The sequence below is a fragment of the Giraffa tippelskirchi genome, chromosome 7, assembly GCF_054371585.1.
Source record: "Giraffa tippelskirchi isolate mGirTip1 chromosome 7, T2T-mGirTip1v1.2.pri, whole genome shotgun sequence".
NCBI lineage: Eukaryota > Metazoa > Chordata > Mammalia > Artiodactyla > Giraffidae > Giraffa > Giraffa tippelskirchi.
In genome coordinates, this window is record NC_137281.1 from 66,811,553 (window position 1) to 66,824,696 (window position 13,144).

General features: G+C 36.8%; 1 protein-coding gene across 1 annotated transcript; it reads left to right on the forward strand.

Moving 5' to 3' along the window:
• Positions 1 to 9,170: 9,170 nt before the first annotated feature.
• Positions 9,171 to 10,067, forward strand: LOC145513775 (olfactory receptor 4A47-like). Its single transcript, XM_081510744.1, has one exon. The coding sequence runs from the start codon at positions 9,171 to 9,173 to the stop codon at positions 10,065 to 10,067; it is 897 nt and encodes a 298-aa protein (XP_081366870.1).
• Positions 10,068 to 13,144: the final 3,077 nt, after the last annotated feature.

Consider the following 13,144-nt stretch of genomic DNA (forward strand, 5'->3'; position numbering starts at 1 on the left):
ATAAATCTATCATGACAAAAGTAATTTAGCATTAGAGCCAATAATGTTGGAGTGTAAAAGTTTTCATAAGTCTGATGCAAACTTATCTTTACTCTGATTTATATGTATAATTAAAACATGAACTATATATTTGGGTTGTTATTTTTTATGTTTAATTAGAGGATACTTATTTTTTAATATTGTGATGGTTTCTGCTATAAATCAACATGAATCTCTCATATGTTTATTAACAGTTTCTCTGCTAGAATGTAAATTTTATAATATATATTTTAACACTGTACCTAGAGAGGTAAAATGTATTTATGGTAGGGAGTCAATAAAAATATGCCATTTATTACTGAATTAGATTTTCATAAACACACCATTGTTTATTCAAATTCTGATTTAATTCTTTCTCATTCTTAATTTTATTTTAGTCATAGTTTTTGGTTTTATCTTCAATACTTTTAGTATACTAGTTAAAAATGTATAGACTGTCTTCTTATTCATTTTCATTTGTGTTACATATTACATTTTAGTGTAATATTACTGTTTTAAGTGAAATACTGAAAATATATTGAATAAGAATACATATAGAAATTGAATTTATGCAACATTCAGCACCTTGAATAAAATTCCTGCCCATCCCCAAGCCAGAGCCTCCCAGATCTTTCAGATGTGGTCATTTCACTTTGTTTCTAAAATTCCTTAAGTAATAATCTTTTCAAAAGTAAATATATTTTCACATATGTTTGCTACTATTTTTGTAACTAACATTGTTAAGTAGTAACAAAAATATATGAAAATTTTCTGTGTATGCATTTTGCATTTTACTTCTCAACCTCCTGAAGAGCTTTACATGCAAGTGTGTGTACTAAGTTGCTTCAGTTGCGTCCAACTCTGTGCCATCCCACGGACTGTAGCCTGCCAGGCTCCTATGTTCATGGAATTCTCCAGACAAGAATACTGAAGTGGGTTGCCTCTCCAGGGGATCTTCCCAACTCAAGGATTGAACCCAGGTCTCCCACACTGCAGGCAGATTCTGCACTATTACAGTGTGATGACTTTATACACATACTCTGTTGAAGTGGTTAAGAGTCCACACTTCCAAAGTAGAGGGCATGGGTTTTACCCCTGGTTAAAGAACTAAGATCCTGCTTGCTCTATGGTGCAGACAAAAAAGGCGAATAAAAAAAAAATCAAGGGTACAATATGGTTTAATAAACTATAGTCAACATGAGCTTCCCAGGTAGCACTAGTGCAGTCAGTGCAGGAAACGTAAGTGATGCAGGTTCAATCCCTGGGTCAAGAAGATCTCCTGGAGTAGGAAATGGCAATTTGCCCCAGTACTCTTGTCTGGGAAATCCCAAGGATACGAGAGCCTGGCAGGCTGCAGTCCACGGGGTCACAAAAGTCTGACACAACTGAGTGACTTAGCACAGCACATGTTATGTTTCATGGATACATACACTAAGAGAAAGCTAAGAGAAAGAATAGTAAATATATAGATTTTAATATATCAAAGTAGTGGTACTGCAGGCTAGTGGGAAACAGAATAATTATTCTATACATGTACTGGGAAAATTCATCTATTCTTCTAATCAGAAAAGTGAAAGTGAAAGTAGCTCAATTGTGTCTGACTCTTTGGGAGCCATGGACAATACAGTCCATGGAATTCTGCAGGCCAGAATATCGGAGTGGGTAGCCTTTCCTTCCTCCAGGGGATCTTCCCAACCCAGGGGTCAAACCCAGGTCTCCCGCATTGCAGGCAGATTCTTTACCAGTCGATCAGAAAGGAATGGGTATTTCCTCTTCACACTGTACTGAAACTGTATATCCTATGTGGGTTAAATATGTAAATGTGAAAGTGTGCTCAGTTGCTCAGTCATGTCTGACTCTTTGCCACCTCGTAGATTGTAGTCTGTTGTCCATGGGGTTATTAAAGCAAGAATACAGGAGTGTGTTGCCATTTCCTCCTCCAGGGGATCTTCCCAACCCAGCAAGTTCTTTACTACTGAGCCACCTGGGAAGCCCAAATGGTGAAAATGACTCACTTTATTTTTTATTTTATTTTATTTTATTTTTGCCATACTTTTAAAAGCATAAAGATAATTACCCTTATAACTTGGATCAGGAAGAACAAGAACTTTGAGAAGTATATGCATAGATATTTCATCCTGGATCCACTTTCCATGCCCCTATATCATAGCATATGTGAGGAATCCTTGATGAGATCACATTCACTGTGGTATCCAGGTGTTAACTCTTCTCATTCTGATAATATGAAGTATTTAATTCACCATTTAAATTTCTTTCTGGTTAGAAGGTCTAAAGTGTGTGTACTAAGTTATTTCTTTCACCAAAGAATAAATAGAACTTTATTGCTAGATTTCTTCAATATGTGCTAAATATTTGAGCCATTAATATTGATAAGTACATGAAGTGAATCCAATTATAATTTCAGAAAATGATGATGATATATTTTGTGCCTCAATATCTGTGTAGTAGGTGCCAGAGCCTTATTAAGGCTGTTTGTAACACAGTCAATGACCCCAAAACTACCATAGAATCACTAAATTATAAACAGAGAAAATATCTTTGATTTATCATTTAAGTCAAGAACACATAGATTGCAGAGAATCAGAAAGTCATTCACTATATAAAACACAATAATCTGCATCCAAAATGTTATACATTCATTGCATTAAAAAAGATTATTAGGTTTAAAGTTGGCTGACTCAGGGTGTCTACTGGGATATGTGGTAGGCTTGTATCACTGTAAATTTTACTAGTAGAATTGTTTTTATTGCATCCCTCAGGTTTTGGATTACGGATCAATTTTCATTTGGCTACAAACATTTTTCAATTTCCTCTTTGATGACCTCAGTTGTGTAGTAGTGTTTAGTTCAGCCTCCACATGTTTGCCTTTCTTTTTTAAATTTTTTTCTTGTAGTTGATTTCTGGTCTCATAATGCTGTGGTTGGATAAGATGCTTTATATGATTCCAAACTTCAAAACTGACTGAGGCTTTTTGTGTGTCTCCTAGCTGTGATCCAACCTTGAGAATGTTCCAGTTGCCCTTGAAAATGAAATGTATACTTCTGCTTTTGGACAATATGCTGGTTGTTTGATCTGGGTATTAATATGGCTGGCTGTAGATCACAGGGGTCCTGGAGCTAGTATTGATCACTGGTGAGTGGGGCTGGGACCTATTGGGTATTAGGGCTGGTGTCTACCCACTAGAGGATGAGGCTGGGTACTGGGACTAGTGCTAGTTCACTGGTGGAGGTGCTGGGTCCAGGGATTTCTGTCTGTGGGGTCTGAGGATCCTTGAACTGGTGGATGAGGCTAGGGGCCAGCATGTCCCCTGATGAGTGGGCTGAGTCCTGACATGGTGGGCTGAAGGATCTTTATGATCACAGGGCTTCTGTCCACCCACTGGTTTTTGAAACCATGCCCTAATGGGTCCTGAAGCTGTGCCAGCTCACTGTTGGGTGAAACTGGTCCTGAGGTCTCTGGTGGCAGGGTCCAGGGGTTCAAAGCCTGATCTTTGCCTGCCCGTGGTTGGGGCTGAAGACAAAGGAATCATGGATTTGCTGCCCAGCCCCTGGTGAGCGAGCATGTTCACAGGTGGCTGGGGTTTCAGAACTTCCCACAGTAGGCAGCATGCTGGTGGACAGGTTGTATCCTTGCCCATTGATCTGGGGCTTCCTAGGCATGGAGCCAACTGGCCAGTAGTGGGGGCTGTGTTCTACCACTGAAAAGCTAGAAGGGCTCCAAAGCAAAGCTTGCCAGCACTAGTGTCCTGACGTAGGCTAGCTTCTCAGAATGTCTGCTCCCAGCATCTGTCTCTCCACGGTGAGTCTCAAATTCTTTCTGCCTCTCTAGAAAACACCCCAAGATCAGCAAGTGGGTCTCATTCAAAATCCATTCAAATGACTGTTTCTGCCCTGGTTGGCTGCTGGAGCCTGTGTGCTTCAGTGTGGGGTCTTTTAGGCTGGCGTCTCTATGGTCTGCATCCATCTTCTGGCTCTCCCCAAAGTACGCCCCATCAGCCTTCAAAGACATATTATTTTGTGGGCCATCTTCCTCGTGTAGGACTCTTTGGCTGAGGAGCTCAATGTAGGGCTGACTTTTCGGTCCTTGGGGAGAAACGCTGCAATTGCCATTATCCGCCCATGTGTGGGTCACCTACTTGGGAGCAGGGGTCTTGACAATACTGTGTCTCCTTTCTTCCTATCTTTTGTTGTGGGATCTTCTTGATATCTTTTGTTTCAGAGAATTTTTTTTTTCCTACTCTTTAGATCTTTCCCATGAGCAGTTGTTTTGTAAGTAGTTGTAGTTTTGGTGTCCCTGTTGGAAAAGTGAGCTCAGAGTTTTTACTCTGCATGTTGGCAATTCTCTTATATGTCTACTTTTATGCCCAAACCACACTGCTGTTATTATCGTAGTTTTATAGTGTTTTAGTGTTTGAGCGCCGAAGAATTGATGCTTTTGAACTGTGGTGTTGGAGAAGATTCTTGAGAGTCCCTTGGACTGCAAGAAGATCCAACCAGTCCATTCTAAAGGAGATCAGTCCTTGGGTGTTCATTGGAAGGACTGATGTTGAAGCTGAAACTCCAATACTTTGGCCACCTCATGCGAAGAGTTGACTCATTGGAAAAGACCCTAATGCTGGGAAGGATTGGGCGCAGGAGGACAAGGGGACGAAAGAGGATGAGATGGTTGGATGGCATCACCGACTCGATGGATATGGGTTTGGGTGGACTCTGGGTGTTGGTGATGGAAAGGGAGGCCTGGCGTGCTGCGATTCATGGGGTCACAAAGAGTCGGACGTGACTGAGCGACTGAACTGAACTGAACTGATAGTGTTTTAGAATCAAGAATAGGAGACTTCCAAATATGTCCTTCTTTTCCAAGATTGTTTTGGCTGTTTGGATTCCATTGAGATTTCATATAAATTTTAGGAGGCATTTTTCTATTTCTGCAAAAAGGAAAAATAAGTTTTGGGGATTTTGATAGGGATTGTATTGAATATGCAGATAACTTTATGCAGTGTTGACATCTTAATAATATGAAGTATTTCAGCTCATGAATATATTTTTATATTTGTGTGCTTTTTGTATCATCTTTCAGTAATATTTTGTAGTTTTCAGTGTAGAAAACTTTGCTTCTCACTTAAGTTTACTTTTGGACTTCACTAGTGGCTTAACTAGTTAAGAATTCGCCTGCAATGTGGGATACCTGGGTTTGAACCGTGGGTTGGGATGATCCCCTGGAGAAGGGATAGGCTACCCACTCCAGTATTCTGGCCTGGAGAATTCCATGGACTGAATAGTCCATGGGCTCGCAAACAGTCGGACATGACTGAGTGACTTTCCCTTAAGTTTACTTTTAATTATCTTATTCTCTTTGATGCTGTTATAGATGGAATTATATTCTTAATTTCCTCTTTGTTGTATTCATTGACACCATAGAAATTTAACATCTTTTTGAGATGAACAATTTTCAACAAATTAGGTACGAAGGGAATGTACCACACCATGATAGAACTGTGTATGACACACCCACAGGGAACATTAGACTCGATAAAAAAGTTGAACACTTTCCTCTTAAAAATTATGAATAAGAGAAGTGTGCACACTTTCATCATGTTTTAGAAACACATACCTTCAAAACTTTTCTTGGAATTTTTAGAGTTTTCTACAAATAGATTGTATCATCTCTGAAGTGATTTTATAATTCATTAAATTTTACTTAATTTTACTGTCTGTAAGTGTTTCCAATGGTAGCCACATTCTAATGTTTGGATTTCAGCTTCAGCATCATCTTAAAAAACATCTTCTCCGATTACATTATGCACAGAAAAATTCTCTCTTTTATTTTTGTCACTGTACTTTATTTGTTGTCTTATAGTCAGTGAATGGGGCTTCCCTGGTGGCTCAGTTGGTAAAATGTCTGCCTGCAAAGCTGGAAACACAGGTTCGATCCCTGGGTTGGGAAGATCCTCTGGAGAAGGAAATGGCAACCCACTCCAGTACGCGTGCCTGGAAAATTCCATGAACAGAGGAGCCTTGTAGGCTACACTCCATGGGGGGTTGCAAAGAGTCGGCCACGACTGAGTGACTTCACTTAATCAGTGAATACAACGCAAGAGACCTGGGGTTCGATCCCTGGGTTAAGAAGATGACTTGAAGAAGGGAATGGCAACACACACCAGTATTCTTGCCTGGAGAATTCCATGAACAGAGGAGCCAGGTGGGCTACCGTCCATGGAGTTGCAAAGAGTCAGACACGACTGAGCAACTAACACTCAATCAGTAAACAGTTTATAATTGCCTTATTAATTTTTTCCTTTATTGTTTCTTTCTTCATAAGAATATGATACTCATGAAGGAAGGAACTGTTACAAGATCCCCGCCCCCTCATTTTACTAATTACTGTGTCCTCACTTCAGTATTCCTGCCTGGAGAATTCCATGGACAGAGAAGCCTGGCAGGCTACAGTCCATGGGGTCACAGAGAGTCGGACACGACTGAGCGACTTTCACTCACTCACTCATGGTACAGTTTATGGCATTAAATAGGTACCTTAGCTTAAGAAATAACTGTTAGATAAATAAGTAGTAATTGCATATCAACTGGTGATAAAGTTATTATATGTCTAACCAAACTTTAAGGAAAGTAAATTTAATATTAATTAAATAAAAAGAAACACAAATTTGTTGTGGCAGTTAGGAAGTATATCTTTAATTAGTCAAACTGGAACAAAATACTTGGTCTGATATTTTATTCCTGAGTTGCAATAACTTCATAATGGTTTTAAGACAGTATTTTCTTCCATCTTACATTTTCTGACCCTAATTATGTGATTTGACCTTAGAGTGTCTTTACATGTACAGGTAGTTTTAACATTTAGTGGAAAATCCCAGTGAATTTAATTAAGGAAGGATTGATATTGGACCCATTCCAATTTCAAGACTCAGTGATAAATGTAGTTCGAAGGGATAAGTGTCTAGTTATCTTTGTCAATATTAGGAAAAAGATGATATCCTTTTAAGAACTGATGTAAAATTTCAGGAAGTCCTTTGTTAGGCTTAAAAAATTGCATAAAAAAAGAGAAAATCACAAGAATTTCTGTGAAAATCTCAGTTCAAGTATTCTAGCTTTACTAACGAAATGAAAAGAGAAGATCTAAGCAATTGAATGGTATTTTTCTATTTTGATGTTAGTAGGAAAACATTACTAGAGACACATGTTCTTGGGAAATGACTGGTTGCTACCTTTCTATGTAAATATAGGATTTGTTTCAGTTTTTGATAAATTATCCTAATGTGGTCATTTCTTTCTGTATATGCATGAAATTTCTTTAAATGACTTATACAAATAAAAAAACTCTTTCGAATAGCCAGAAAACTTATGGAGAAAATGGACAGACACTGGAGTGACATATTTCTTCAAGAAATAATTCAAACCTTTTCCCTCTGTTATTAAACTGGATGAAAGAAGAATTCAAGATTCATATGAGTGATTTTAATATTTATCCTGCAGATAATGAGCGAGCCTCCACAAGTAAGACTAACAGTAAATAGTGGGAAGTAGGCATCATAGTTGTGTGATTTTCCTTACTATTGAGGAAATATAATTACCTTGAAATAAATCAAATTTAGAATCAATTCTAGTTTTATCACTTAAAAATGTGTGACCATGTAAATATTAATTTAATGTTCTGTGCCTTAATTTCTTCAACTATGAAATAGAGATTACAGTTCTCATTACTATAAATTTAAATGTGATATATTAAATTGTGAGCACATGATTGAAACTGACTTTATGTGCATACATACATACTCAGTTGTGTCTGACTCTTGTGACCCTGTGGATTGTAGCCCACCAGGCTCCTCTCTCCATGGGATTCTCCAGGCAAGAATACTGGAGCAGTTTGCCATTTCTTGCTTCAAAGGATCTTCCTGATCCAGGGATCAAGCCCAGGTCTCCTGCATTATATTCACTGATAGCTTTAAGAGAACACATTTTTTGGAGGCCAGAAAAGAAGTGGAGAAACAGGGCAGGAGGCCATTGTCTTGAGCAACAAAGAAAATGCAGGTACAGAATGATCCAATTTGTGATGTATTTTGGAAGTAGAGACAACAGGGTTTGCTAAAGATATCTCTAAGTAAGGTGAGAACAATAGGGAGTGAAGAACATAGTGAAGCTTTTTGTTTGTTTGTTTGAGCAGTTACATGAAAGTTGGTATTTAATAAGATGGGGAACTCCCTTTTTGTTGTGGAATATTTAAAATTTATTTTACATGTATTAAATTGATATCCAATTGTATGTCTAAAGTTGGAGATATTGCATATATTTTGTTTTGCATTGTTTTACATCTGTCTCATAGTTGTTTCTATTGCCCAGCAAAATAAAATGTAACATGTGCCAGGTTCCAAAGCTCCATTTGTAACAATGGTTATGTTTTTATAGTCTTTGCACATATTCATGTAGAATTTTAAGACAAAGTTGAAAATAGATGGAAAGCTAGAGCCTGGAGACAAACTTACAGTGCTTCGGCATTTACTGATCAGAAAAGGAGGAATATCCAACTGAAGAACCTAGGAAAGAAGTTCAGTGACTTTTGACACAATTCAGGACAGTGACCTTCTGTTTATAGTTTTATTTACTAACAGTGAATATTGAAATTAGCTTAAATGGATCTCAAGTATTACACCTTTGTGACTTTATACATGGTGTATGTTTTAAAGGAATTCCTTTCTCATATTCTTGTTTCATTTTCCCTTTAAAATATTTTAAAAATTGCTTCCTCTGTAAAGCCTTCTCTAACTTCAGTTTGATTGATATTATATTGAGCTTGATTGATGTTATGTTTTAGTTTGATTAATATATATGTATATTGACTATAAACTTGTGTGAATAGTCTTATAAAAGTACTTACTACATGGTTCTGGAATTATCTATTCACTGAGGGTAGGGAAATATGCCTTATTTAACTTGGTATTCATAATGTCTGTGACACATTGGACACAAATACATAATTCATGTAAATTCTTTTAATTGGCTGACTAAAAAAGATGAAGCTTATAATGCATAAACTGCCCCCCCCACCACCACCTTGTTTTTTAGGTGAACTGCTTTAATATGTGAACTCAGCTCCTGTTCAGACTAGATGGAACCATCATGGAACAATGTAACTTTGTCCTCCTGAACCTCACACAGAATCCAAAGGAGCAGAAAGTCCTTTTTGTTATGTTCTTGTTGTTCTACAACCTGGTCATTGTCCTGACTATAACTGTCAGTAAGACCCTGAATTCACCTATGCACATTTTTCTTGCTTGCTTATTATTTATAGGTCTAATATATGCCTCTTTTATTTCCCCTAGATTGGTTTCAGACTTGTACTTTGGGGAAAATACCATACCCTTCCAAACTTGTCTGATACAGCTGTTTACAGAGCACTTATTTGCTGGGTCAGAGATCATCCTTCTGTTGGTGATGGCCTATGATGGCTCTGTGGCCATCTGTAAGCCCTTGCATTATGTGGTGATCATGATGCAAAGGATGTGTTTCGTGCTTCTGGTGCTGTCATTTGTTGGTGGCTTTGTGCACTCAGTAATTCATCTTATCACTATTTCTGGGCTCCCTTTCTGTGGCCCCAATGTCATTTATCACTTTCTCTGTGACATGTACCATTTACTGAAACTCGTCTGTACTGACACCTTTGTCATTGGCATCTTAGTTGTGGCCAATGGAGGACTGACATGCATTATTGTTTTCTTACTTTTACTCTTCTCCTATGGAGTCATCCTGCACTCTCTGAAGAACCTGAGTCAGGAAGGGAGGCGGAAAGCCTTCCAGACCTGTAGTTCCCACATCACTGTGGTTGTCTGCTTCTTTGTTCCCTGTATTTTCATGTATGTAAGACCTGCTAAGACCTTCCCCATTGACAAATCATTGAGTGTATTTTATACAGTCATAAGCCCCATGTTGAACCCATTAATCTACAGTCTAAGAAATTCTGAGTTGATTAATGCTATGAAGAAACTCTGGAGAAAAATATGTTATTCCAGTTGGTAAATAAGTGCATTATCAAAAAAATAAAAAAATAAGTGCATTATCCATCATGACGAAAGTAATTTAACATTAAAGCCAATAATCTTGGAGAGTAAGGATTTCATAAATCTAATGGAAATTTTTCATTAAGGGATTTATGAAAATATTATTTAAAAATGAACTATATATTTGTGATATTATTAACAGTTTCTCTGCAAAAATGTAAACTTTATAATGTCTGTTTTATTAAGGCACCAAGAGAGGTAAATTGCATTTAAAGTGAGGAGTCAATAATAATATGTTATTTACTAAACACAACATCTTTTGCTCAATTTCTGATTCACTTTTAATTCTTTCTCATTCTTTGTTTTACTTTAGATATATTTTTGGTTTAACCTTCACTATTTTTATTGTACTAGTTAAAAAATAAAGTACTATATAGACTATCCTCTTATTCAATTTGTGTTACATATTATGTTTTAGTGTATTATTTAATATCTTAAATAAAGTATTGTAAGTATGAAAATGAGTTAGCTGCACAGTTATATCTGACTCTTTGTGATCCCATGGACTGTAGCTCACCAGGTCCTCTGTTCATGGAATTCTTCAGGCAAGAGTAGTGGAGTGGGTTGCCATTTCTTTTTCCAAGGGATCTTCCCGACCCAGGGATCGAACCCAGGTCTCCTGCAGTGCAGGCAGATTCTTTACCAACTGAGCTACTAGTGAAGCCCACTATAGCGAAAGTATAGTGGATAATAATACATATAAAAATATAATTTTTGCAAAAGTGTGCACTATAGAGTAACAGTCCTGCTCATCCCAAACCAGAGCCTCCCAGTTCTTGCAGAGGCAGTCACTCTACTTTATTTCTAAAATTCTTTAAGTAATGATCTTTGCAAAAATATGCATTTTTTCACATATTTTTGTTACTAAGTCTGTGTATAAATTTTGTATTTTACTTCTCAAACTTCTGAAGGTTTTTACATAAAGTGTATATAAAACTAACTTATTCTGTTTTCTCATACCGCTTAACTGTGATATAAAAATATAATAGCACTGATGTATTCAGTTATATTCATGTTTTCCTCAGTTTTTTCTCCACTCAGTTTGGACAATGCCCTTTTGACACATTCAAAAAAACTAGTACTTGGCAAACGTCTATGATATATGAAAGTCTGACTAAAGAAAGTGTTTTATTTGTATACCTTATCTACAAATAAATAAAGTTGACTTTGGGTATCTATTTACAGACTTAAAATGATCTGTATTCCTTTTTCATGCATTGCTTATTAAGAAATTTTATGTGTTTTACTTGATTGTTCATCTTTATCTATACTGAATGACATTTAATTATATACTTTAAAAATTATCTGATTTACTTTGTTTATGGAATTATTATTTTTCTAGCTTTTGATTTGCTTTTCTTACTTTTATACTGCACAGAATATTCTTTTTGTCTACAAAGAAATATTTTTAAATTCATAAAATTAAATCGACCAGTATTCTATAGCTTTTTGTCTTGCTCTTAGAGAATTTCCCTATTTTAATGTAATCAGAATATTCTTCCACATTTTCTCCACATTTTACTTTTCAGGTCTTTTTGCTGTTTTGTGTTTTATATTTAAAATTTTAAACCATCTGCACTCATTTGATGTAACGAGTTAAGTAGGGAATATATTCTAATTATTGCTCTAGATTGCTATTTTTAGATGCATAAGTATTTTTCCCCATAGCTTTGGTATTTCAACTATTCAATAAAAAATATGGCATGTGTTTGGATCAAATCAGGGTGCTATTATGTTCACTTGATCTCTTTATTCATGTATCATTTAACACAGGATATAATTACATTTTATTTAAAATAACCTTTCTATCTCATACGTCTAGGACTCCCTTATTACTATTCCTTATTAAAGCTATGTTTATTCTTACATATTCATACTTTAAAACAACTATAAGCAAGGTGAAAAGACAGCCTTCAGAATGGGAGAAAATAATAGCAAACGAAGCAACAGACAAACAATTAATCTCAAAAATATACAAGCAACTCCTGCAGCTCAATTCCAGAAAAATAAACGACCCAATCAAAAAATGGGCCAAAGAACTAAACAGACATTTCTCCAAAGAAGACATACAGATGGCTAACAAACACATGAAAAGATGCTCAACATCACTCATTATTAGAGAAATGCAAATCAAAACCACAATGAGGTATCATTTCACACCAGTCAGAATGGCTGCTATCCAAAAGTCTACAAGCAATAAATGCTGGAGAGGGTGTGGAGAAAAGGGAACCCTCTTACACTGTTGGTGGGAATGCAAACTAGTACAGCCACTATGGAGAACAGTGTGGAGATTCCTTAAAAAACTGGGAATAGAACTGCCATATGACCCAGCAATCCCACTGCTGGGCATACACACCGAGGAAACCAGAATTGAAAGAGACGCGTGTACCCCAATGTTCATCGCAGCACTGTTTACAATAGCCAGGACATGGAAGCAACCTAGATGTCCATCAGCAGACGAATGGATAAGGAAGCTGTGGCACATATACACAATGGAATATTACTCAGCCATTAAAAAAAATACATTTGAATCGGTTCTACTGAGATGGATGAAACTGGAGCCCATTATACAGAGTGAAGTAAGCCAGAAAGAAAAGCAACAATACAGTATACTAATGCATATATATGGAATTTGAAAGATAGTAACGATAACCCTATATGCGAGACAGAATAAGAGACACAGATGCATAGACCAATTTTATGAACTCTGAGGGAGAAGGTGAGGGTGGGACGTTCTGGGAGAATAGCATTGAAACATGTATATTATCATATGTGAAACAGAACACCATTCCATGTTCGATGCATGAGACAAGGGCTCAGGGCCGGGGCAATGGGATGACCCAGAAGGATGGGATGGGGAGGGAGGTGGGTGGGGGGTCCAGGAAGGGGAACACATGTAAACCCATGGCTGATTCGTGTCAATGTATGGCAAAAGCTATTACAATATTGTAAAGTAATTAGCCCCCAACTAAAATAAATAAATTTATATAAAAAAAAACAAAAACAAAATTTCAATAAGTTATTCTGGTTAAAACT